Source organism: Tursiops truncatus, chromosome 1 (assembly GCF_011762595.2).
Source record: "Tursiops truncatus isolate mTurTru1 chromosome 1, mTurTru1.mat.Y, whole genome shotgun sequence".
NCBI lineage: Eukaryota > Metazoa > Chordata > Mammalia > Artiodactyla > Delphinidae > Tursiops > Tursiops truncatus.
Window position 1 is genome coordinate 24,217,166 of NC_047034.1, and position 27,674 is coordinate 24,244,839.

At 34.8% G+C, this 27,674-nt stretch overlaps 1 protein-coding gene across 5 annotated transcripts in view; it reads left to right on the forward strand.

Moving 5' to 3' along the window:
* Positions 1-27,674, forward strand: part of AHCTF1 (AT-hook containing transcription factor 1) — an 83,085-nt gene that overhangs the window by 13,638 nt on the left and 41,773 nt on the right. For all 5 annotated transcript variants that reach the window (XM_004326107.4, XM_019920470.3, XM_019920471.3 and 2 more), the window contains exons 2-14: positions 340-464; positions 2,318-2,571; positions 6,058-6,238; positions 10,188-10,395; positions 12,047-12,163; positions 13,492-13,576; positions 14,922-15,072; positions 16,403-16,535; positions 16,650-16,831; positions 17,268-17,329; positions 18,257-18,385; positions 25,687-25,777; positions 26,852-26,941. In XM_004326107.4, coding sequence (XP_004326155.2) covers positions 347-464; positions 2,318-2,571; positions 6,058-6,238; positions 10,188-10,395; positions 12,047-12,163; positions 13,492-13,576; positions 14,922-15,072; positions 16,403-16,535; positions 16,650-16,831; positions 17,268-17,329; positions 18,257-18,385; positions 25,687-25,777; positions 26,852-26,941 — 1,801 coding nt within the window. In that variant the 5' untranslated portion in view covers positions 340-346. The remainder of the gene's footprint in view (positions 1-339; positions 465-2,317; positions 2,572-6,057; positions 6,239-10,187; positions 10,396-12,046; positions 12,164-13,491; positions 13,577-14,921; positions 15,073-16,402; positions 16,536-16,649; positions 16,832-17,267; positions 17,330-18,256; positions 18,386-25,686; positions 25,778-26,851; positions 26,942-27,674) is intronic.

Below are 27,674 nucleotides of genomic sequence, written 5' to 3' on the forward strand. Positions count from 1 at the left end.
TGTGAAATGTTCTTTGAGAGTAAATGAAGCAATAAGATTAATTGCGTTGAACCCAGTCTTTGAAGAATCTAGGCACTCATGTATGTCCTTAGGACATCTGGCTTAATGAATCTTTACCCTCCTAAGTCTGTTTGGGAAATACTTTCTTAGGAGAGAATGTCTCAGACCCAAAGCACATAATGTGTAGTTCATGATCAGATTTTAGTTTCAGTTTGTTTACTTTTGTATGGTAGCTTTTTCTTTTTCTTTTCTTTTTTCCCTTTCCCCTTGGTTAGAGATAATCAGGTGTCTTATAGTACAAATATATCATAATAATCGTACTTTAAAAAATGTTTGCAGTGGAAGTATGCGAGACCTAACAGCCCAAGTGACTGTAACAGCACAATTCCCAGAAGTGACTATCCAAGCCCTTGGAGAAGATGAAATAACATTAGAATCTGTGCTTCGTGGAAAGTTTGCTGCAGGTAAAATAATGTTGCTGAAAATTTAGCAACATTATTGCTAAATTTAATAAGATTAATAATAAACATATATTAAGATAAATAATATTAAGCATATATTGCAGTTCCTTTAAAGTGGAAGAAAAAAAAGCAGAACTGCTTAGAGTGGTCTTATATAACTATATTACATCTACAACTACATATGTATTAATTTCTACCTACTTGAGCACATTGTCATTGAATCTCCTGGGGTATTATAGTTCATTTTTCCTTTTTGCAATACCATATATTTTATATCTCTTAGTATTGAGTATCTGCATTTGGAAAGTAGAAATGATACATGGCTGGTTTTCCTTTATAATTAGTAAGTTTTATCGGTGATGAGTTTAGATTAGAACGTGAACAGTCTTACGAGTAGAAAAACCTGATTGTAGTGCCCTAGGTGATACAATATATTCTGAAAGTCTTATTTCTTAATTCTATTAATCTGAACAAGATCTTAATAATAATGATGTTTTACATTATATAATACAGCAGAGAATTAGACCAGAGAAGCCATTAAATTATGGATTTCAGTCTAGTGAAATATGTTGCAGAAGACTTTTCTGAAAATGAATTTTATAGCCATCCTGCCTAGCAGGAAGACAACAAAACATATAGATCAGTAATTTAGCTATTTATAGTGCTATTCTCTTGAATATTGAAGGTAATAACAGTACTACTCTTAAATACTAGGTACTGTAACAACTTTTCATTGAGGTAACTACTAGGTTTCTCTAATTAGGCAGTATTGTATGTAACTGAGAATCAAATAGGTTAAGTAACTTGGTCCCAGTTACATAGAAAGCAAGTGGCAAAAATGAGCTTTGAACCCATGCATTCTTGGTCCCCACTGTGCCATGCTATTTTTTTTAAAACTCTTTAGTCTCTCTCAGCTATAATCTAGTATATACAGCTATTTATTTGGATGCATGGTAGACATCACAAATTTAGTAGTAAAAATTAACATCATTCATCTAGCTGTTCAAGGGAAAATTCAGGGTCTAGTTCTTGATTTTTCTGTATTACTCACCTGCCTGTATATTATTCATCAGCAAGTAAATCCTTTTAGTTCTGCCTCTGAGATGAATCTCCAGTCAATCCCCTTTTCTCTATTCATGGCCACCATAAGCATAAGGTACCATCTCCCTACTTCTGCTCTGGTCCCACCTTATTGTCCATTCTCTGCTTAGCATCTGGACTAACATTTAAAAATGTAAATCAGATTGTCACTGTCCTGCTTAAAACCCTCCAGTTACTTTAGATTGCATGAAGAATAAAATCCAGACATGACTAGTCAGAGGCCAAGAAGGGCTTCTGATATTTCCTATTATTATACTGGTTATGTCTCGTCTTCTCAGATTTTGAACTCTTCAGTGACAGAATCATGAGTTATACTTTTATAACTCCCATAGCACCTAGTTTAACTCTTAAGGTATAATGTAGTAAAAATATGAGTTTGGGAGTTAAACAGACTTGTGATCCACTTCTGGCTCTGGTATTTGTAGCCATGTGGGTTTTGGGCAAGTCATTCATTCATACAGTTGTATGAAAGTTTAGTTGCCTTATTTCTGTATTGAGGTATAACAAGGAGTAAGTGAGATAATGTATTTAAGCATATAACATGGTACCTTTACTGAATGGTTACTTTATTATTATTGCATTAGTAGTTGTTCAATTTATTTTACTAATTAGAGGACCACTCTTCTGTAAATGCTTAGATTTCAGTTTGGAGATAATGGCTGTATATTATATATGTAAAAGAGCTAACTGCTATTTAGTTTTGTTGTATATATACAATATTAAAATAAGCAACATTTTTGTTTTTTTTCTTCTAGGGAAAAATGGACTTGCTTGCTTGGCTTGTGGTCCGCAACTTGAGGTAGTAAACTCTCTAACAGGAGAGCGGTTGTCTGCATATAGATTCAGTGGAGTGAATGAACAGCCTCCTATAGTCCTAGCTGTGAAAGAATTCTCTTGGCAGAAGAGAACTGGATTGTTAATTGGATTGGAAGAAGCAGAAGGGAGTGTTCTCTGTCTTTATGACCTTGGTTTATCAAGAGTGGTTAAAGCAGTTGTTCTTCCTGGAAGGGTAGGTACTGCTTAAGATATGTGGACATTCTGCTTTCAAAACCAAACCCCTGCTGGTTACATGGGTGTGTTCACTTTGTGAAAATTCATTGAGCTATATACATTTGTAATTAGATTACTTTTATGGAAGTTTGTTGTTTTTCATTAAAAAGTTTAAAATAAAGGGGTTAAAAATATATTATCAAAACAACATAACATTTAAAATAAAACTTTCTTTGGACAAAGAAGATGTGGTGTGTATATATATATATATATATATATATATATATACGCACACACACACGCACACACATATACACACAATGGAATATTACTCAGCCATCAAAAAGAATGAAATAATGCCATTTGCAGCAACACGGATGGACCTAGAGATTATCATACGAAGCAAAGTAAGTCAGAAATATTAGAAAGTCTAATGTTTAGACACTAAAATATTTCAGTGTATCATATTTTAGACTCCACATATGATATCACTTATATGTGGAGTCTAAAATATGATACAAATCAACATGTCTATGAAACAAAAACAGACTCAGAGATAGAACAGACTGTGGTTGCCACAGGTGGGGTGGGGGTGGGGGTGGGTCGGGGAGGGAAGGGATGGGAGCTTGATATTCACAGAGGCAAGCTATTATGTACAGGATGGATAAACGACAGGGTCCTGCTGTATAGCGCAGGGAACTGTATTCAATATCCTGTGACAGACCATAATAGAAAAGAAAATATGTGTATATATATAAAGAATATATATCTATGTATATGTATAACTGAGTCACTTTGCTGTACAGAAGAAATTAACACAATGTAAATCAATGAAATTTAAAAAAAATTAAAGTACAACTTCCTTATTCTTGGTTAGAAAATTACAGAGTAAAAATAGTGATGACGTGTAGTGTTCTTATATATGAAAAGTATCATCTGAGTTTTGTTCTTACATCCAGTTGTGTTTTATGAGGATACCAAAAGTTTATAAAAATATTATATTCATTACTATGCCATTTTTTCCTTGCCTGTTTTTTTCTCTTTTAATTTGAGACTGTAGCCTTGCAGCAGTATGTAAAATATGTCTTTATTACCATTTAAGATGTGAATAATATATTTAAATAGTGAGTTCATTTATATTCACCATTTATTAATTCTAACATATGTATGCCTTGATATGCCAGGCATCTTATCCAGTAGTAATTATAGAAGTTCTTTGAATTCAGGTTGTTTCTTCAGCAGATTTATTACTGCTCTTTTTACATGGTGAGAAAATGTATACACTTACAAATACACACAGACAAAAATCATGGAAGAGTAGAATTCTTTTTCTACCAGTGTGAAAGAAGTATGCACTTTACACACAAAAGTATATGTAACTATGTATGCATATATATGTATGTAATGTATATTGTCATAGAATAGAATTTTTAAAGTTAAAAGGGAGCTTAATGACAAAATAATAATGTTTTTATAGTGAGGAAGCCAACCCAGTGGGCTAATGTGGGGTCTGAAGTAATTTATAGCCTGGTATCTTATATGTACTTGCCAGTGATGATGATTTTAAAGACAGAATTATTTTTGGCAATTTATTGAGTGCTTACTGTAAATCAAGCTATGTGCTAGATTTTGGGGGTAAGTAGATGAATTGAACTTGGTACATGCTGTCCAAAAAGGCTTGTAGTCTAGTGGGAGAAGACAGATTATAGGATGATAGCATAAATATAATAAGTGCTTTGATAATTTTAGCACTTGGAACGTGGAGAACACCTGGATGATTTCTGTTCAAAAAGGTTGGACATTTTAGGCAAAGAGACCAAAGTGTAAAAAGTCACAGAGTATGGAACATTTGGAAAATTAATGTTATTTAGAACGGTGGGAGAGAAGGGAAGGAGGAAGTGGGTGCCAGAAATGGTGAGGATTGAGATTGTGAATGGCCTCATTTGCAGTTAGGGGCCTCCTCTTAAAGTCTGTGGTGAAATCATTTTATATTTAAAGTGGAATTGTAGTGTAAAAAGCTATTTGGTTGGGGTAGTTCAGGTAAATAAGGATGATGGACTGAACCGAGGAAGTGGCATAAGAAATGGAGAAGATGGGACAGATTCAAAGTAGATTCCAGAGGTAACATGGACAGGACTTGTTGATCATTTGGATAAGAGTAATTGAGAAGGAATAAGAATTAGATAAATTATTGGTTGCTTAATTGGATGAATGGTTGATATCACATGGAATATAGGGGAAGGAAAAGATTGGGAGAGGAGTGATAGATACCTTCAAAAGGAGTTCAGTCAACTAGCTCTTTTTTGACTAGGGCACAGTATCCCCTCTTAAATTTGCTTTTAACTGCCTCACTTTAAAATTAATTAAGGTAGCATTGTCGATAACTTCGTGTATAGTATTTATATGAGGAATGCAAACAGATCCCTTACCCTTCACTGAAGGAATTAAAGAGAACATGCTTTAGTATTTATAGACATTATTACATAATTTAGAAAAGGAAGACAATCCATGAAATTACAGCTTTCAGAATTAGAAACACTAAGGAATGTTTTGTGTACTAATGAAATATTGAGAAAGCCAGGGTTTTGTCTGTAATAATAAATTACAACCTGAAACAAACTTTAACCTTACATTAACACATAAACCATTGATAGCAAATTTCCTCTTTTCTTTCTACGATATTCATCAGTATTATAGTAGAAATCACCAAATACTTAATTATCAAATATCATACCTAATTAATTTTTGTGAATTAATAAGAAAACAGAAGGAAAGCTAAGTGTAAACTAAAATACAGACTATTAGGTACAGACATTTAAAATTTGACTCATGAGATGAAGAGGAAAAATACAACTCCATGATGTAGCTACAGTATGATTTTCTTTAAGTAATTTCAGTCCTTGTTAAATGTCAGTGATCCAGTTACTGCCAAAGCTTTGTGTGAAGTCCATTATAATGTAGCGCTTTTAAAGAAGGTTAGACCTCTTCAGGCTTTAGGGCATAAAAAGGACCTTTTTAAAAAAGTGTAAACAGTAAATTTATCTGGAATGATTTATTTTTAGTCTTCCTTAGAGAAGAGGCTATATACTTATACAGTAGCTGGTTAAGAGTTTTAAAGTGAGAAAAATCTAGGTTTCAGTTTTATACTTAATGACTGTGTGACTTGAATAACTCGGCTATTCTAAGCCTCAGGGTGTTTCATCTTTAAACAGAGATAATTATATATAGTCTGATATCAAAGGGTTATTGTGAATTGATTAGCATAATGCCTGGAATATAGTAAAGTCTTGATAAACATCAGTTATTATTCCAACTGCACCATGTGATTCTTGTTATATCTGAACATTTCATTATGTTATTCAGATTTGCAAGTATCAAATGCAGATTTATGATTCTGTATTGGAAAATGTTAACATCTGTATAACTAATACCTGCTTTAATCTCAAAATTCGTTGTGTTTTCTCACTTTGTATAAGAAAAGCAAATGATATATTCTGCTTTCTAGGTAACAGCTATTGAACCTATAATTAATCATGGAGGAGCCAGTGCAAGTACTCAGCATTTACACCCAAGCCTGCGATGGCTTTTTGGTGTGGCAGCTGTGGTAACTGATGTTGGACAGATCCTTCTTATTGACCTGTGTTTGGATGACGTGTCATGCAATCAGAATGAAGTAGAGGCATCAGGTAATTAATTAGTCATTCTTTGCTTGAAACCAGAAATTAAGCACCTGAGTATTCTGATGCAATGGATTGATTTTTTTTTAATAGTTAGAAAATGTTATATAGAAACTTCTTTATGTATCTTTTTTTAAAAAAAAGTTTGCTCCTATTTTATTGTTTTGGGCACTATGGAGATTTTTTGCATGAGTTATTCTACTTTATTGATGAAGTGTTTATAGACTAGGTCTTGAAAGAGATAGGGGTATGTTTCCAGATATACACTTGAATAATATATTCAAGTTATTAAGTAAATGCCAGAAGAAGGGCTGAAAGGTATAAAATCTTGTTCCTACAGTAAGCCCAAGATAGAAATAAAGCAATAAATAACAGTAATTTAAAAGTCTTCCCTCACAAAATAACATCCTAAAATAGAACTAACGCTACTTAAGTGAAGAGAGATAATTTTCCCCCTTTAATACTAATGCATATATTTATAAATCTACTTCTCAAGTGTTTTTTGTTTTGTTATTTTTGTGATTTATGAGACTCTTACTTGATTGGTTTATGTAGGGACGAGAGCTAACCTAAAAACTTCTAAAAATGTGTGTATTACCAATAAAGTTTCAGGAAAGGACTATTCCTTGAGGACCTTCTTGATTTTTAAAATAGTCCTCTTGGGACTTCTGGTGGTTCAGTGGTAGGGAATCCATCTTACAATGCAGGGGACTCGGGTTTGATCCCTGGTCAGGAAACTAAGATCCTACGTGCTGCGGGTCAACTAAGCCCATACCCTGTAACAACTGAGCTCAGGCGCCTCAACTAGAGAGCCTGTGTGCTGCAAACTACAGAGCCCACGTGCCCTGGAGCCTGTGCACCACAACTAGAGAAGAGAAAACCTGCACACAACAACTAGAGGGAAGCCCGTGTGCCTCAATGAAGATCCCGCGTGCCGCAACTGAGACCCGACACAGCCAAAGATAAATAATATAATAAATAAATAAATAATAAATCTTTAAAAAAAAATAGTCCTGTAATATTAGTGCAGATCTGTTTATTTATGGATCAGCTAAGAAATAGATATAAATAATCAGTATTTTGTCCCAATTTATAATGAGTATAACTAATAAGAACTGTTGGTATGTAATAAAACTGATTAAAACTGCAAGTGGTAAAAATTATGTTTGACCAGAAATTAACTGAAGAACCAGATTATCTGATCAAAATTTAAATCTGCAAAATATGACATGAAAAAGTTTGATTTGGTAGAAATAATGGCCACACATGCACTTAAGGAAAAAAAAAATTCTCATAGTGATGGAAACTATACCTGAGAATTTAATATGTATTAAGATCTGATTGATCTTAATAAAATCCCAGGTAAAGTTGAAATGAAAAGAATTGATTAGTATAAATAACAGTAACTAAAAATGAATTTGTAGAATATTAGAAATGATTTAACTGCTCTTTGTAGAAAATTGATGAAGGAATTAGTCTTGATGGAGTTTTGTTCCAGAGTGTTTTGTAGATGATATCGCTATAGGTCTAAGGCTAATTAAAATACCTGTATTCATAATTAAAACTCTTCAGATCAAAATAGTAGAGTTGAAACATGCTTTATTTCAGGAGTCAATAGTTAGTAGTTAAATTTAACACAAGGGTAATTTTATAATGAAACTCTGGATTGTAATCAAAGATCAGAATCAGTTTCTCAATTCTGAGAATTAGGAAGCCATTGAATTTTATAGCATACAAAAAGTTGAGTTTTGGGGTTTAATGCAAAATTAATTTTTTGTTTACAGAAGTAATTTATAATTACAGCTATTTAGACTTCACTGAAACACACACAACGTAGAAAATGAAGTTCCTAACATGATAAACATATTATACATACTATTTTGCAACTTTTTCAAACTTAACAGTATTTCTTATACATCTTTCCATATCAGTGCATATAGAGTCTACTTTATTCTCTTGAATAAGTTTACAGTATTCCATTTATTAACTAGTTATTTTGGCAAAATGTAATCACTTGCTGTTTTCTGGGGGGAAAAATCAGAAGCAGAATGGATTAGGAGGGTAATCATTCAAGTACAATGTGATAGGATTTTTTCCCCCTTCATAACAGCATTGAGGGAATCTGCTCTTGCACAAGTTATATCAATGAATGGGCCTGAATTTTTTTTATTTAAACATTTCGAACATCTTCAAGTAGATAGACCAGTATAAAAATTCCCACAAACCTGTTACCTAAATTCAAGTCAGTTTTCAGAATTTACCCATATGTGCATCTGTTCTCTTTTATTTCCCTTTCCCCACCTTCTCTCTCTCTCTTTCTTTTTTTTTCTTTTTTTTCTTTTTTATTTTTGGCTGCACCGTGTGGCATGCGGGATCTTAGTTCCCAGACCAGGGATTGAGCCCTTGCCCCCTGCATTGGGAGCACAGAGTCTTAACCACTGGACCACCAGGGAAGTCACCCTTCTCTCTTTTTTACTCTGTACTAATCTAAAGCAAATAACAGTTATTTTACTACATAATCATGATGTGGTTTACCACTGTTAACGACATTAAATATGGACTTACATTTGATGGTTTGCGTCTCATGTCTATTAATTTAGAGCCGTCCTCCCTCTATCCTGTCCTTATTCATTTATTTATTTTTAGTGCCACTGACTTGCTGAAGATGTTAGTTATCTGGTAAAATGCCGCACATTTTGGAATTATCTGTGTGTCTTCATGTGATGTCATTTACATTTTGTATTTTCTGCAATTGTTAAGTTAGCTCTGATTAGATTGATTTAACACTTGACAAGTATACTTCAGAAGTGCTGGGTATTTCATAATGTATCACAGCAGGAGGCACATGGTGTCTTGTTTCATATTCAGTGATCAGTGGGTTCAGATGACGACAGCATGATCCATCAACCTTTGTACCAGTGGTTCTCGGGTGATTTTTTGCCCTCCAGATTTTTGGTCATATCTGGAGACATTTTTGGCCATTAATACTGGAGGGAGATGATGCTACTTGGCGTCTGGTAGATAGAAGCCAAGGATGCTGTGAACATCCTATAAAGCACAAGACAGCCCCCACAGCAAAGAATTATCTGACCCAAGATGTCAATGGAGCCAAGGTTGAAAAACCATACTTTGTTTCATCCACTGAGATTGTTGCCTAGGTCTCTTGTGTCATTAGGGCTGCAAAAAAAGATGATTTTAAAGTTCTGTTAATCTAAAGAATAATTTTCTGATTAACTAGGGCCATTTGTTCACCTTGAAATACAGTTTGTACAGAAAAGGGAGAATAAATGCTTATATTACTGTTTCTTTAAGTACTAATTTTCAGAGTAAGAAGCTGGTACTCAGCTACTTTCAGTGTTTCAATTCATTAAGGTCTCTTGTAAGTAAGGAGGGCAGGAACTCATGGGGTTTTATATATTGTACTTAATGTGTTTTATTCATTTTCATTATTTTCTTCTCATGCCCAAAAATGTTCTGTTTTTGCTAACGAAGGCACCTTCATGTAGTCTGACACATCCCCTCAGATTTTGATAGCTTCCTAGATTTCTGGCACAGGATGTGCCAGGCTCATCTTATATATTTTCTGCTTCTGACTTGGAACCAGCCATTCTCCAAGGGGAATATTTAGGTTGTTAGTTGTAAATTTGAATAAAGAAACCATCAGCTTTATTTATGATTGTTAAGGAAATTGTTTAATTCTTTTAAAATAAAGAGTCTACTTTAGATAATATTTGATGTGTACTATGAGATTTTTAAGAAATTATACAATTAAATATACTTCGAAAATTATAGCATTTAAAATAAAGGCAGTTATTTTATAGTTCAGTATGCTTTGTTATCACTAATCTTATTTTAATTGACCCCAGTAGTTTTCAGTTGCTGCTTGAATAATGGGCAACACACTTGCTTTTATGATGTTTATAGTTTGTTAATCTTACTTGTCTTATTTATTTTTTAGACCTTGAAGTTATAACTGGTATCCCAGCTGAAGTACCACACATCAGAGAAAATGTGATACAAGAGGGACGCCATCTGTGTTTTCAATTAGTAAGCCCATCAGGAACAGCTGTTTCAACCCTTAGTTACATAAACCGGACAAATCAGCTTGCTGTTGGTTTTTCTGATGGGTATCTAGCACTTTGGAATATGAAAAGCATGAAAAGAGAGTAAGTACAACTTTTTCTCTTCGATTATGTGATTATTGGTAATTTCTTTGTGAATGTAACTTGTTCTCAATTACTAATATTTAAAAATTAACATAAACAGGAAAAGATAGGATAATGATTGAATGACTATGTAATTTTCCATTGCATTAAATTATAACTTTTTATAATAAAGGAGTGACCTAGCACATGAATTTCGGTTGATTCAGTATATTTAAAAGGCATTTCAGGGAATTTCCTGGTGGTCCAGTGATTAGCACTCTGTGCTTTCACTGCTGTAGCCCGGATTCAGTCCCTGGTTGGGGAACTAAGGTCCTGCAAGCAGTGTGGCTCGGCCAGGGGAAATAAAGGCATTGCAGTCATTGTGGTGTTCAATTTGCTAGTAACTATGACTATATTAAGATAAACTACGTATTTGTATAGTATGAATTCCTTCAGAAGTACTTTTCTACATAACCATATGTGTAAGGTAGTTTAATAGTAGTAGTTCTCAGTTCACAGAAAAACAAAAGCTTTTTTAAAAAGTTACAAAATACTGTGTTAAAAATTTTTTATGCTGTCAAAAACTTCCCCCAAGTATAATTATATTGATACTTTTCTATTAATCTTTATGTTGTTAAAATTGCTGAGGAATTGACTCTTTATTGAGGGAGGTAAGGCACTGTAGGTTTTAAGTCTAATCTCTGTTAAGAGTTAAGTAGATACCTATTTGTCTCTTAAGTTGTCAATTTAATATTTATTTCTTCTTTTTTCTTCCAAGTAATATTGGAATATTTTCTTGAGTAATTTTTCTTGCAAATGAGTCAACAAAATATTCACCCTTCCAAACTTCCTGCTCAGTTCGTCTCACCAACAAATTGGTACCTACTTGGCTGTGTTTGGTTATAAATATTTGCCAAGTTTGAAGTGAAGGAAAAAGAGAGAGGTAGAAAATAAAGATTCTCACCTATACCCATTTTTTACTGTTGGGTTCTTTGATGATATTAGAGTGTTACTAGCCCCTTAAGTAAACATTAACGGTCCATGCACCTCCTCAAAGTCAAATTTTTCTGCAAAGTGCCAGTGATGAAGTGGCAGTGCTATTGCCTAGTAGCTCCCTATGGGAAGTCCATCTCAACTCTCTTTGTTGATACCTTTTTATCAGCTCTTGTTTTTGCATAGCTCCCAAAGGAGTGCCTGGAGAACCTGGCTTTTACAGTGTTTTCTTTAGCACTATCATCCTTCACTGATCATGCTTTTCCAAAGGGTTTGTGAGAACTCTTCAGATTCTAACTCATTCTGTTGTCGTAATGGGGAAATTGACTCTAAACCCAAGCAGCTGAAATAGAGTGTTGTGGCAGTATTTCATCTCTTTCTAGAGTACCTGTTATTGGGGAACAGTACATCGTGGCATACGTTTACACGCCTGGAAGGACTAGTTCACACATGTGTATATGCATGTGCTTTAGTAATTTTAACCCTTCCCAGTTCTACCTGGGAGATGGGGTGCCATGCTCATTGTCTTGATGTCTTGTACCCTGTGTATTTTTGAAGATAAGACGATTGTATGAACAGCAGTTGCTCTAACCCAGATTCTTACATGAGGCATCTTCTTCCTTTTCATGAAATTGTAACTTAAAAGTATGAAGTGTACTGATATTTGTGCCTGTTATAGATACTACACACAGTTGGAAGGTGGAAGAGTTCCTGTATATGCTGTCACTTTTCAAGAACCTGAGAACGATCCTCGTAATTGCTGTTACTTGTGGGCTGTTCAGTCTACACAAGATAGGTAAGTGTGATACATGTGGTTTTAAATATTTGTCAGGAATGGAGTAGCAGTTAATTTCTTTTGCAAAGCTTTGTACTGTGTTGTCCCTTTTTAGTGAAAGTGACATAAGTTCAGTGAATTAGAAAGTGGTAGTTGAAATGACTTTAAAAGGGAAATGATTATTTCTGCATGTTTGAGTAATGCTGAGATATCAGTAAGAAGAAATTGTGCTTACTTGACCTGTTTAGGTGTTATTTCAGAGAGTAAGCCAATACACATGAGTAGGCAATTTCTTATTCCTTAGGCAATTTTTATGGCCTTCTATGTTCTCTCATAAGAACATTTTTTCTCTTTTATAATCTCATTCCTTTTTTCTCTTTGTTGTGTATGTATCTGTACTGTGTTCTCTAGTCCCTCTGCTTGCCTTTTGCAGTATATCTTTAGGGTTAATTCAGTTAATTTTTCCGTCTTTCATAAGCTTTCATTTTATTCCAGCTATAGCTTGTGAGAAATCTTTCCTTTCAATTTAATTTCAAACTGGTTAAGCTTGTTCATTTGCAATGCTAGGACAGTGTAAGTATTGATTTTCTCTTATTTTTCATTGGTGTTTAGTACTTTCTTTGATGATCAATGAAACAGTTAAGTCTGTGGCATAAATGACATGATTTGATAACTGTTCCTAATACTTTCTCTTCCCAAGTCCGTACATGAATTGTGGTCAGCTTGGGTTTTTGTGTTAGATGTCTTCACTTTGAGGTTTTGTCTTACGCTTTAGTGAGTAAGTCAGTGAAGGAAGAATTGATTTGTCACTTTGTCAATCCTGGAGGAAAATAGAAATAAAAATACAGAGACAGCTATTGGGATATTCCTCATTAAGTGAAATCCGTATTTCCATCCATCTGAGTGTAATGTGGGCTGGCAGCAGCTTGAGTAATGTGCCTTGTGAAGGCTCCATGTGGTGAATGAGAAGGGACGTTTATCTGAACAATTTTTGTATCCCATTTATTTTTTCTTCCAGTGTTGCCTAAATAAAGCACACCTATTGAAGAAAGGGAGAAGGACTATTAAGTAAAGAGTTATAGTCTCAGGCACATAAGATGTCACCTAAAATATGCAAGCAACATAAGCTTTAGTTAATTAGAATCAATAAATAATTAAACCAGTTATTATTTCAAAGGACTACATTTTGTGAAAACAGCCAAGTAAAACTAAATTCTTTACAGTGACCTCAGTTTTGTCACATGCACTCAATATTGTATGCGGATTAAATTTATTTGGACAATAAAAAGTGCTTAATGCATTAATATGATATTCAGTATTTCTCCTTAGCTAATTTCTGTTTCTTTCAGTGAAGGGGATGTTTTGAGTTTGCATCTGCTTCAGCTGGCCTTTGGTGACAGAAAGTGTTTGGCATCAGGACAAATTTTATATGAGGTAAATGGTAATGGTAGTATGGGTTCAGAGTACCATTTTGTTCATTGTTTGCCTGTTTTAAGATACTGAGATATTGAAATGTTATTCTTCTATTCAAGTTAATACTGTATTCGTAATATAATGTAAAAAGTATTAGATTAGGGATCAGGAGACTGGTATTTTACCAAGGTAGCAATCTTAAAATCTTCAGGTGTCACTTTCCTCTAAAATGAGGGAATTAGACAAGACAAACTTGTGGCCTAATTGGTAGCCAGGAAAAATAACCCCACTTTCTTGCTCTAAGATAACAAGCAGTAAGCCATGGGGTGACTTTATAGTCTTGTCGCTTGCAATTGTGAAAGAGGGTAAATGCATCTACGTTTTGTATGACTATTTTTCTGGCTGAATTCTTGAGGAAATAGTGGGGTCCTGCTAATAGCCATATTTGGTTAGCCATCACATTAACTTCTCTAGAACAGGCTTTCTTAACCTAGTATTTGAGGGTGTGTGTTTGGGTTTTAGGGAATTTGTGAAGTCCCTGAATTACGTGTGGCATCTTCATGATCACAGTGTCTGCGTCGTCCCTCCCCCCGCCCCCCCAATCCTCCAGTTCCACATCTGTGGATTCAACCAATCTCGGATCAAAAATATGGGGGGGGGGGGGGGGGAGGGAAATTCCAGAGGGTTCCAAAAAGCAAAACTTGAGTTTTCCGTGCCACAGCAACTATTTACGTAGCATTCACATTGTACTAGGTATTATAAGTAATCTAGAAATGATTTAAAGTATACGGGAGGATGTGCGTAGGTTATATGCAAATATTACTCCATTTTATATGAGGGTCTTGAGCATCCACAGATTTTGGTATCCGAAGAGGGTCCTGGAACCAGTCCCTCATGGACAGCAAGGGGCAACTGTATGCATTTTTCTGGGGAAAAATTCATAGCTTTTGTCAGATTGTTACAGGGATCAGCGAACAAAAATTTAAGGACTACTGTTTTAGAGCAAGAACTTCAGTGAAAACACAGAAGTAGGTTTGCTGGTCTAGAGTATACGTATAAATAATTTTAATGCTTAGGTCCAGTTTACCCCCGCAACCAGTAGTGCATGAAGGTTCCCGTCCGTGTTCAGTAACAGCTTTAGAAGATTTCTTGGTAATATTTTTGGGAGACTAAATTTAGTCTTTTATTTGTGTTTTATGCTATATAAAATTTTAGAACCCTTTTCAATAATTTGTTCTCTTCAGTCTTTTAACTTTTTTGTTTTCTTTGTATTGTAAGAAAACGCTTTTGGAGAACATTTAATTTTAGAATGACTTTTTCCTAGAATCCTATTAGGATATAGATTGCTGTACATTTTCTATTTCAGGGGTTAGAGTACTGTGAAGAAAGATACACACTGGACCTCACAGGTGGCATGTTTCCTTTGAGGGGCCAGACTGGTAATACCAAACTGTTGGGATGCCAAACTGTAGAGAAATTTCGATCTCATGGTGACAGGGAGGAAGGCATGAATGAAGGTTGGTTAAAAGTACTCTTATTATATACCATGTGAATACTTGATTTAAGATTTATCTTGATTTAAGATATATGACAGGTATTGTTTTCTGTAGTTCATTGGAATACTAATTGTGGAATATATTCAGGTCTGTATGAGATATGAGGTATGTCTTGCTCTCCAGATTGCCATGTGTAGAACTCAAGAATTGAATAGATTAAGAAAATGAGAAACCCTTGTATTTTGATCCAGCTCTCAAAACAGACAGACATACAAAAAAAGATCTCTAGTTGTAACTAGTATGAATAGTCTCTAAATAATGTTTACCTCTGTATTTTTTGAGACGTATACGGCAAACATGCTTTGGTTGCCTTGAATTTTTTGTCTACTTTAGTGTCATTCCTTCTTCCTGGTAAACATCCTGGCATAGTGAAAATTGCATAGATCTTAGAATCCAACCAACATGGATTCAAGTCCCAGCTCTGTCACTAGTTGTAACCTTTCATAAATTATTTAACATTTGTGACTGAGCCTCTTGTTTCCTTACCTGTGAGTGGAATAATACATTTATACCTTCTGCAAAGGGTCGGTTGTGAGGATTGAATGTGATAATGGGATAGTTTTATTTAGTTCTGGGAATGTTCAGTGGGGCCCTGATTTTGTTTGTTCTTATTGGAATTCATTCTCATGGTTAGCTCATTCATTCCAGAGATGGCCTCTGTCCTAGTCCCCGCATCTATATTTGTGATCCATTCTTCACATCCAACTAAACATGTCAAAACAGAACTTATCAAACCCTGTCTCTTATTCCCCACTCACATCTTCTTTTTTATATTCCCTGTTAGTTGTGCCTCAGATTTTTACTTTCCTCTTTCCTTCTATTGATCTCTTAACTTTGTTCCTATCCTTCTAGGCCAGCCACCATCCAGGTACTTATGTCCCCCCACCCCACGCGTTACCATATAGCTGGATCAATCCTTCTCAACTAGAATTCTTCTAAAGAATTAAGCCCTAAAGACTAAAGGCATCCATTTTAAGTATTGATATTCTCTGGTAGCAGTGACATATTCATGGGAGAATTTTCATTCAAATCGTTTTCTACTTTTCTACCTACAATACCTCAAAGTTGCCAATGAGTACTTTTTAATAAGGTCTTGAAATAGAAAAACAGTCAACATACAATTGAATGAATCTCTTCTTATAGAATAAATGATAGAAATGTGTCTTGACAAATCAAATCAAATATGAATTAAGCCTCTTAATTTATGAGAAAGTCTTGCTCTAATTTTATTTGGGGGATTTATTTTGAGATTATTTATTCTATTTTTAAAGATTATCTTCTTTTCTTTTAGCTTTGTCTCCTGATACCAGTGTTTCAGTCTTTACTTGGCAGGTGAATATATATGGACAGGGAAAGCCTTCTATATATTTGGGGCTTTTCGACATAAATCGTTGGTATCATGCACAAATGCCAGATTCGTTAAGGTATGATTTTTCTCTCTCTCTCTACGTATATGTGTATGTATTTATTTATATATACATATATAGGAATTTTATGTGTAGCAGTTCATTGACCTAATGTGTAAAATTTTCTTTTAGATCAGGAGAATATCTACATGATTGCTCTTATTTTGCATTGTGGTCACTGGATTCTGTTGTAAGTAGGACTTCTTCACATTACATCTTGGATATATTAGTACATGAGAGAAGTTTAAGTCGAGGAGTTCCTCCTTCATATCCACCTCCTGAGCAGTTTTTTAACCCAAGTACTTACAACTTTGGTATGTATTTCTTTAACATTACCTTTTGAGAAAAATAACATGCAAGAGTATGTGTTTGTATTTGTGTTGTGTGTATATGTGTGTATAGTGTATTGTTCATTTCTCATTGTTATTAGTTAATATATGGATAAGTTAGGAAGTTAACTTGATATATGCACACAAGAAGTTTAGTGTTTATATGTTTTATAGAGAAATTATCACTATTTTGAATTTGCTAGAAAAGGTATTAACTATTTCATATTAAGTGCACTTGTGATAAGGTTTGGTATCTTGTTAGGATAGAAATACCTGGACAAATTACTTAAAATTTTATTGTATGTAGTAATTCCATACCTTGCCTAAGAATCTGTTATTAGGATAAATTTTATTGTATTAAAACCATCCCAAATATAATATGTAAGTGGATTTTTTTTTAATCTTTTTTTTTTTTTTTTAGATGCCACTTGTTTGTTAAACTCAGGAGTTGTTCATATAACTTGTAGTGGTTTTCAGAAGGAGGTAGGTAACAAATGACAATTTGGACAGAGTGTTTCTTCTTGAACTGAAGTCAGATCATGGATTTAAACTTTACTTAGTGTTATTTATATAAACTATTGTTTCGTCTTAAAAGGTAGCTTCTGCTAGGTTTATGAGATTAGCCGCTAGTAGCATCAGTTACTGACGGCAACCTTCTAGGTTCTAAGGTATTGGAATGTTTTTAGCAGCTTTATATGGATGTTAGCTCCTGAACCCCAGGCAAAAGTAAAGCAGTGCTTTACTGCATCCCTTTTTATCCATCCTCTTAATTCTCTTCCTTCTCAGAAAGCTTATGGGTAAATGAAGTAATGCAAAGAAGATACCTAGCACAGTGGCACAGTGACTGGCCCAGAGTGGGTTATGACTGTATGTTGATAAATGAAGTAATGCAAAGAAAGTACCTAGCACAGTGGCACAGTGACTGGCCCAGAGTGGGTTATGACTGTATGTTGAAAATACTTTTCCAGGAAAACACAAAGTGGCAGACCCTTTAAATGATAATCAGCTAGATGTGGATGAATGCCATATTTATACTTCATATCAGATCTCTTTCACATTAGGCCAAGAGGAATAAACTGCAAGATTTTTCTTTTGTGTATTAAGTTTGTTAAGATCTGTTACCAAGTCTGTCAGCTTTATAGAAGGTAACAGGGTTACCTTACATATAAACAACTTAAAATACCCTTATCAGTAGTATTATTTGTAACTAGCAAGCATTGGTTACCTCAAGAACCTATAAGCACTTTTCCCTGCAAGAAGTACAGAAATGTAGTCTTCCACAATTTTCATTCAGTGCCTTTTAGTTTTATTCAAAATGTTAAGTGTAAAGTAGGGTGATGAGTTTATTAGTTATTCTTAAATTTGATTATTTGAATTGAATAGTGACTGATATTAATCAATCTATTATAGACTTTGACTTTTTTAAAGAAATCAGGACCATCTCTCAATGAAGTCATTCCTGATAGTTACAATCGATGTCTTGCGGCTGGCCTTCTCTCACCAAGACTTATTGATATTCAACCTTCCAGTTTAAGTCAGGTGAGAGATTTTTAACTCTGTTGTTTCTTTTGGATCACATGTTATTAGCTTTCTATTATAACAAAAATCTATTAGATAATTTCTAAAAAAGTAGATTAAGTAGTATAATGCCAACTCTGCAAGTCAGTAGCTGTGGTTCTTGGGTTTGGCTTGAAATTCATACTTGTAGGACCCAATAGGCCTAACTTGCCACCAGGTCTATAGGCTAGGAAACACATCATGGCTGCATCAGGCATGTCATGAGTAGAAGTCATTATAACAGTCGAGGGGCCATTTTCTAGCCCCCAGAGAGAACAGCTTAGGTGCAAGAGAATGAGACCACATGTGTGGAAACCATCTTGACTTAGGTGAATCTCACAGTCTATAGCCACAAATTAGGGTTCCGAATATCAGCTTCCCTGGGAACTCGTTAGAAATGCAAGTTCTTGGTTCCTGCCCTAGAGCTACTGAATCAGAAACTCCAAGAGTAGAGCCCAGCAGTCCGTATTTTAATAAGCCCTTGAGGTGATTTGTGATGGTTTGAGAACCACTGCTCTATAGAAACAAGTGTCTTGTGAAAGCCTCTTAGTGAAGATTCCAAGTTCCTGTAAAACACAAGACAGTTATGGGAGTCAGACTTAGTCGTGGAAGCCAAAATCTTAATTTCCTAATGGATATATAAATAAAAATATTGTAAAATCCACTCACAGTTTTTATAGTCCCAATACATTTTACCAGTCAGATGACATTCTTAAGCAGTGTTGCCTGGTGATAACTTATAATTCACATTTATTTTAACTTGATGTTTGCTAGTAAAATGTGCTTAAAGAAAGTAAACCAATCCCAGGTCATTTTCCTGTGGAGAAGGAGAAAATGTTTTATTAACTTTCCCCTCAAGTAGTGTTGGAATTAAGTTATTTAAATAATTGCAGGTATGTAACATAATGAATTGTTAGGGAAAGAGCCTTTTAAATATCAGACGAAATGTAAATATTGCTGCTGGTGATTTAACACCTGCAGTTGGAATTTAATGCCTAATTTCATAGAAATAAGAGAAATTTTCAATACTATTACCAGGGGATTTTTTTTTTCTTTCTCTTCCCCCTCTCCTTTTATATTACCGTACTGAGCAAATATTCACTGTGCAGTCATGTACAGTTGTCCCTCTGTATCCACAAGGGATTGGTTCCTGGACCCCCACAGATACCAGATTTCAAGGATGCTCTAGTACCTTATGTAAAATGGCATAGTATATGCATGTAACCTATGCACACCCACCCAGGTACTTTAAATCATCTCTAGATTAAAGTACTTAGTACAGCGTACATGCTATATAAGTAGTTGCTGGCACATGACAAATTCAAGTTTTGTTTTTTGGAACTTTCTGGAATTTTTTTCCCCTGAATGTTTTCTGTCTGCAGTTGGTTGTATTGTGGATGAGGAACTGACTGTGGATATCTACATAAACATTTTCTTATATAACTTTTGTTTTTTCCTGGAGTTTCCAGATGGCCTTAATAAAAACCCAAAAACCCTTGCCTAGCCTGTCATTCACACAACCTTAATTTTTTCTTTTCAGTTTGTTTTTGCTCTCTGTAGAACCCCATTAGACAAATGTTGACTGTCTGAGTTGATCTTAGGTTAACTTATCTTTGCTTTCCAACTGTTTGTCTCATTTGCCTCTGATTTTATTTTCTGGGAGATTTCTTCATCTTCCTTTCTTTCTTTTAGATTTTAAAAATTTAGCCCCAATTTAAAATTTCTGTGAGCTCTTACTCTTTGATCATCCTTTTTTCATAGTATTCTGTTCTATTTTATGGATGAAATATCTTCTCCTAGCTATGTATGTTTCAGGTTTTATTTAGTTCCATGAATTATCTCAATTTTCTCTGGAGTTATTTTTATTATTGTAGTCTTTCTGATCTGGTGGCTATCCTTAAATGTTTGGTGGTTCTTAGTTATCTTTTCATATGTTAAGTGAGTCAGTAACAGATTATAAACTGTCTTTTGTGTGTTTTGTGTGGATAGAGTTCATCCAGAGGTATCTTTTACTTTAGGAAGATAGATTGGATATGCACCATTTTAGTTGAGAAACGCAGATTTTTTTTCTGGGACTATTCAGTGTCTCCAGAGATCTGTCAGGCTGGCTCCACAGTTCTTTGCTGCAGGGTAACAGAAGGGTGGGGACTGTCTGTTCTAGATACTAAGTTTGAACCTGTTGCCTGTATTCAGTCCCATGTTTGATCACTCTTTCACGCACTTTCCTCTGTACCTGGATTCTCCAAGAACTTAACCTGATAGGATTCTGAGAGCCAAACTGGCTCTATTCTCATCTATAGTTCCCCTCTGTGGGGACTCTAGGACGTGGTTTCCTTCACACTGCTAAGTCAGTCACCTTTCCTCTGCTTAGTACTGCTTTTCAAAAATTTTGTTGAGCTGTCTTATCCCATGATGCCTTCCCTTCTCTTTTCTTTGTCCTTGTTGATTTATACCTTTTTTGACTCTTTACCATCGTTTTAGTGAGACCCAGTGATGATGTAGGGGTAGGAAATAAAGGCTGTGGTGTGATGTTCCATTTTTAGAAACAAATAACAAGGATTTTTTTTTTTTTTAAGAGAAGCGTGTTTGGAGACTGGAGCACTTTACGAGAAAGCCTCATTCTTCCATCAGCTGGATCACGTCCAAAATATTTCATCTGAATTTCTTGGCCAACTTCTAATCCTAAAGCAGTGGGATGTTTAATCTTCCGTTGATCATGTTGTGTGTTATGAAGCAGTGCTGCAGTCATATTTGGATATAGTTTAACCATTACTCGGTGTCTCTGATTTCAGTTATTGTGGCGGTGTACACTGCTCCCGTTTCTAACTGCTGCTCTTGATCATCTTCGCAGATTTCGGGAATGAAGTCTCTTGCTTCATGCATAGCACTGGATGTTGGTACAAATACAGAAAATGTTTCTTCATCCACCTGACTAATAGTTACTCCTGTTTCAGCCTGAAGTTATTTTTAATTGATATCCACCTGGTCCAACAAATTTTGCTCACTTTAGTAATGGAACCTGAACAGTTTCTACAACAGGTCCACTTTCTTTTCTAGATGCTCGAGGTTTTGAAATAGTTTTGTTCATAATCTTCTTTTGTTCATTGCGAGTAGCATGATCTTTTTAGCCCATCTGTTTGGTGCATGTTCTAGCAGAATTGTTAATATGTTGTGTAGAAGAAATCTCTTCTGTCTGATGGTCCCTGGATAATCTGTGGGCTGTGCATTTGCATTTAAGCTAGCGGGCTTCCATTCCCCTCCCCTCCAAGAAAACAAAATTGAAAACACAAGATTCAAAATGGCTTTATGCAGCTCTGAATTAGATTTATTAAAAGACCTCAGGTAAATTTTGCCCTGGTGGCCCTGCTCATAGGGCCCTTTGGTCAGGAAATGAAACTGACTATCCTTCCCTGCCAAAGGCTCCAAATTAGTATTGTGTGGGAACTGTTTATCATCCTTAAGGAGTCGGGCACTTTAAGTGCTCTATTTAATTTTTTTACTTTAGGGAATTAATACTGATTCCTCCCCACCCCCGCTGCCATTATACATTATCAAGTTTAGTTAAAGCAATGATATCTAAGTTTTAAAAAGAAAAATGAAACTAGAAAAAAATTACCTGTAACTCAACCATGTTAATGAAACAGCATTTAATGTTTTCTGTGATTATTTTGAATCTGTTAATCCAACCCTTGTTGTTTTTTCCACTTATATAGATAATACATGAATAATTTGAATTGAGAAAATTGACTAAAGTATATGGAAGTATGCAAATATTGGCATTTTGTTGACTTTTTCCATGTATCTTCTTTAAAACTTTATTCCTAGAATAGACCAAATTGAGCTGAATTGGTTAGTGATGCGTACACAGAGGTAAAACAAAAAGAAAAGCAACACTCTTGCACTGCTGGTGGGAATGTGAATTGGTTCAGCCACTATGGAGAACAGTATGGAGGTTCCTTAAAAAACTACAAATAGAACTACCATATACCCAGCAATCCCACTACTGGGCATATACCCTGAGAAAACCAAAATTCAAAAAGAGTCATGTACCAAAATGTTCATTGCAGCTCTATTTACAATAGCCCAGAGATGGAAACAACCGCCCATCATCGGACAAATGGATAAAGAAGATGTGGCACATATATACAATGGAATATTACTCAGCCATAAAAAGAAACGAAATTGAGCTATTTGTAATGAGGTGGATAGACCTAGAGTCTGTCATACAAAGTGAAGTAGGTCAGAAAGAAAAAGACAAATACCGTATGCTAACACATATATATGGAATTTAAGAAAAAAAAATGTCATGAAGAACCTAGGGGTAAGACAGGAATAAAGATGCAGACCTACTGGAGAATGGACTTGAGGATATGGGGAGGGGGAAGGGTGAGCTGTGACAGGGCGAGAGAGAGTCATGGACATATACACACTAACAAACGTAAGGTAGATAGCTAATGGGAAGCAGCCGCATGGCACAGGGATATTGGCTCCGTGCTTTGTGACAGCCTGGAGGGGTGGAATAGGGAGGGTGGGAGGGAGACAGACGCAAGAGGGAAGACATATGGGAACATAGGTATATGTATAACTGATTCACTTTGTTGTAAAGCAGAAACTAACACACCATTGTAAAGCAATTATACCCCAATAAAGATGTTAAAAAAAAAAAAAAAAAGATTCCTAGGGTTTCCCTGGTGGCTCAGTGGTTAAGAATCCGCCTGCCAATGCAGGGCACGCGGGTTTGAGCCCTGGTCTGGGAAGATCCCACATGCCACTGGGCAACTAAGCCTGTGTGCCACAACTACTGAGGCTGCGCTCTAGAGCCCGAGTGCCACAACTGCTGAAGCCCACCTGCCTAGAGCCCATGCTCTGCAACAGGAGAAGCCACCGTGATGAGAGGCCCATGCACCGCAATGAAGAGTAGCCCCCGCTCGCCGCAACTAGAGAATGCCCACGCACAGCAACGAAGACCCAGTGCAGCCAAAAAAAAAAAAGAAGTGATTGCTACAAAAGGCTGGGGAGTGGTTACCAGGGGGGATGGCAGGAGTGAGTGGGATTTGCTTTTGATCAGGTAGGAGGAGACAGGGCTTCTGGGAAGTATTCTCAATCTAGACTTGGGCCATAGTTCGATCAGTATCCACTTGGTAATTATTTGTTAGTTGTATGTATGGTATATGGACTTTTTGATATGTATACTTTCCTGTATCTCTTTATCCCTCCATATACGTGAAAAGGATGATATATATGTAATTTCATATATTGTTGTCAGGATTTGTTCTTCTGTTGATTACGTATTTGTAGGTTTTACCTTTTTTCTTATTGGGTTGTCTTTATAGAAATTCTTTATTAAAATATGTAGGTATTTATCCTGTTGTAAATCTTACACATATTTCCCCCATCATTTGCTCTTCACTGTTTTATGGTATCTCTTACCACATTCAAAATAATATTTTTAGAGTCAAATGCATTTTATAGCTCTGGCTTAAAAAAATTTTCCTAACACCTAAATGTTTCTTTAACATTTAAGGCTATAATTCATTTTTGTGTGTCATATAAGGTAAAGGTACATTTTTCTTTTTGCCAGATGGTTAGTCCAGCTGTGCTATATCATTTGTGAAACAGGACCCATAATATCCTTTTATCATGCTACTGAAATACCACCTTTATCTGATATTATATGTCCATATCTACTGGGTTCTATTTCCAGGTTTTTATCTTGTTTCATAAATCTGGTTACCTATTTCTATACCATTTTAATATACTGCTTTGATATTTGGTAATGCAGTCTCTTTTTAATCTATAATTTTTGAAAGTTCATAGGCAGTTCTTTTTTATTAATTATAAGATGGCTTTATCCAGTGCTTCTGTTGGAAATCTTTTGGGAATTTTATTATATTCACATGTTAATTTGGGGGCGAATTGGCATTTTTATAATCATCTAGGTATAAATGGTATATCTTTCCAATTATTTAGGGTTTGTTTTACATCTATCAGTAAGAGTTTATGATTATTTTCTAGTGGGTTTCTTTCTATTTTTATCCCTAAGTGTTTTGTAGTATTTTTATGAGTAGACCATTTTCCCTATGTTCATTTCTAGATGGAGTTGATTTTTGTATATTCATTTGGTATCCACTTAACTAAATTAGAATATCTTAGATTTTCAAGGTATGCAACCATCAGCAAATATAGGCTTTCCGCGCGCCCCCCCCCCCATTTTTGTTTATTACTTTATTTTCTCATGGCATTTGGTAGAACCTCTACAAACCATAGAAAAATAATTGTACTAGCAGACATCCTTGTTTTGTCCCTGATTTTAATGTAAATTGTTCTGATGAATCTCCATTTAGAATCATGCTATTTTTAGTTTTGGAGAATTTTTATCATATTGTAGCTCCCTCTTCCTGTTTAACTTATCTATTTATTCATATGATTCCTTTTTTAAAAAGTCTTTGCTGCTGTAGTGAATGAAATTCATAGATTCTTAAATGAGATGTATAATGCTTTTTTAAAAAATAGTGTTGAGATTTAATTCATATACCATTCAGTTCAGTGGTTTTTAGTATATTTATGGAGTTGTACAACTATCACAACATTAAATTTTAGAGCATTTTTATCATCTTCCCCCAAACCCCATACCCATTAGCAGTCAATTCCTTTTCCTCCCTTCTCTCTCCTAGCCTTTGGTAACTATTAATCTACTCTCCGTCTATAGATTTACTTGTACTAGACATTTCATACAAATGGAATCAAATAATATATGGCCTTTTGTGACTGACTTCTTTGACTTGGCACAGTGTTTTTCAAGGTTCATTCATGTTGGAGCATGTATCAGTACTTCATCCCATTTTCTGACTGTGTAATATTCCACTGTACGATATACTACATTTTATTTATCCGTTCTTCAGTTGAAGGGCATTTTGGTTATTCTCATTTTTGGCTATTATGAATAATGCTGCTTCATGTACACTTTTTGTGTGGACATGTGTTTTTATATCTCTTGCGTGTGTACCTAGGTGTGGAATTGCTGGGTCATTTGGTAACTCTCTGTTTAAGATTTTGAGGAACTACCAGACCAAACTGGCTGTCCCATTTTACATTCGCACCAGCAGTGTATGAGGATTTTCTGCACCGTCACCAATGCTTCTTACCTTGTGTATAGCCATCCTAGTGAATCATAATGATTTTTAATCCTTTTAAAATTTGTGTTCTGAACTAGAATTTGCTGCCTCTGTCTCTGATCACATATCCTTTCTTTTCTTTCTTTTTTTTTTTAACACATCATTTAGGAAGAACAGTTAGAAGCTATATTGTCAGCAGCAATCCAGACAAGTTCTCTGGGACTTTTGACTGGATGTATCAAAAGGTGGATAACAGAAGGTAAGATTATGATTTTTAACAATTAAAAACTACTTTTGTATTTTTAAAACTATCAATTCACTGTTTTGCGGGGGGTTAAGTTAAACTTTATTTTGAGATAATTGTAGGTTCATGTGCAGTTGTAAGACATTTACAGTGTACCTTTACCCCCATGAATGATAAGATCTGGCAAGTCTCTAATATTATATCACACCCAGGACCTCTCTTGTTGCCCTTTCATAGCCATGCCTACTACCCCCGGCCGCCACCCCATTCCTAATGCCTGGCACCCATTCATTTATTGTCTATTTCTGTAATTCTGTCATTTCAAAAATGTTCATAAATGGAATCCTACAGTACCTAATCTTTTAGGATTGGCTCTTTTTCACTCAAAAGTTTTCTGGGGATTCATTCAAGTTGTGTGTATTACTCTCTTTATAAACACACACTTCACACACACACATTGTTTTTGTTCTGACCATTTGAGAATAAGTTGAAGGCATCATGCTTCTTTACTGAAATACTTAGATATATTCCTTCTAAGAACAAGAATATTCACTTAAAAAAACACTTTTTAGTTATAAAAATCAAGAAAACTAATATTGATGCATGCTGATGTCTAATCTGTAGACCTTATTGGAATCTCACTAATTGTCCTAATGTCCTTTGTAACATTTTTAGGGAGGGGGAATTCAGAATCCAATCCAGAATGTATTTTGTATTTAGTTTTCAGGTCTTTTTAAATCTCTCTTAATCTTGTATAATTCTTAAGCCATTGTCTTTGAAGAAAGTTACATTTTTAAAGAATATGGGCAGTATTATTTTGTAGCCTGCCTATCAGTTTGTGTTTGTTGATCTTTCCTCATGATTAGATTCACATTTTACAGTTTTACAGCAGTGTTATGTAAATTGATGTGCTCCCTGAAGTGATACCCTGAAGGTACATGTTACCAGTTTGTCTCCATTAATGTTGATGTTAAGGGCGCTCACTTGGTTAGGGTGGTTTCTGTCAGGTTTCTCCACTGAAAAGTTTCTAATTTTTTTTTTGTAATTAATAATCATTCTCTATTTTTCCCTTTCATATTTACAAATAAGAACAACCAAATTCTGCTGCTAATTTGCGCTTTGTTCTTGAATGGACATGGAATAAAGCGGTTCTCACAAAAGAGGAATTTGACAGACTATGTAAGTAGTATATTAAAAAACTAATCTTGGGTTATGTTTTGAGTATATAGCAATAATAATTTTTAATCATTTTGAAGTTGCAAACTCTTTAAAGAAGTCCCAGAAGGAAACTTCTTTCTTTTTACATTAGCGTGACAGGGTTTTTCAACAGATAGTTTATTTTTTTTTGTTTATTTTTTAAATGAGCATGTGTTAGCTTTAATAAAACAATAAAAATATCCCACATTGAAAAATGTCAACTTCATATTACTTATTCATGTAATCCTTTGCAATCATCATGGATAATTTGAGATGGACTCTTCTTAAATTCAGCAGATCATTTAAATTGGCAGCATGTTAGGTATGTCCACAATAGGAAGTTTCAGAATTATAGCTTAATTATCTTTTGATCTTAGACATTTATTTATAAAATATGTTAATGATGGAGTAAAGAGAATATGCCAGTTAACTTCTGAGCTTTATTCATTTTCCATTTAAAATATTTATGAAGCTAAATAGCAGGGCAAAAACTCAATCACCTGTCTTCTACTAACAGATGTCATTAGTCATTATCTAGTCTTGTTTATTAGTGAATTGTACACTTTGAGTTTTCTTGTATTCTGTGAATATTAGCCCATTATGCCCAACAAGTGCAAAAATAATGTTAAAGGTAAATATATGATTGCCCTGTACATGAAAGTAAAATTTAAGTTTATTTAGAAGTATATATGTATTTATTAGTATTATTATGTCA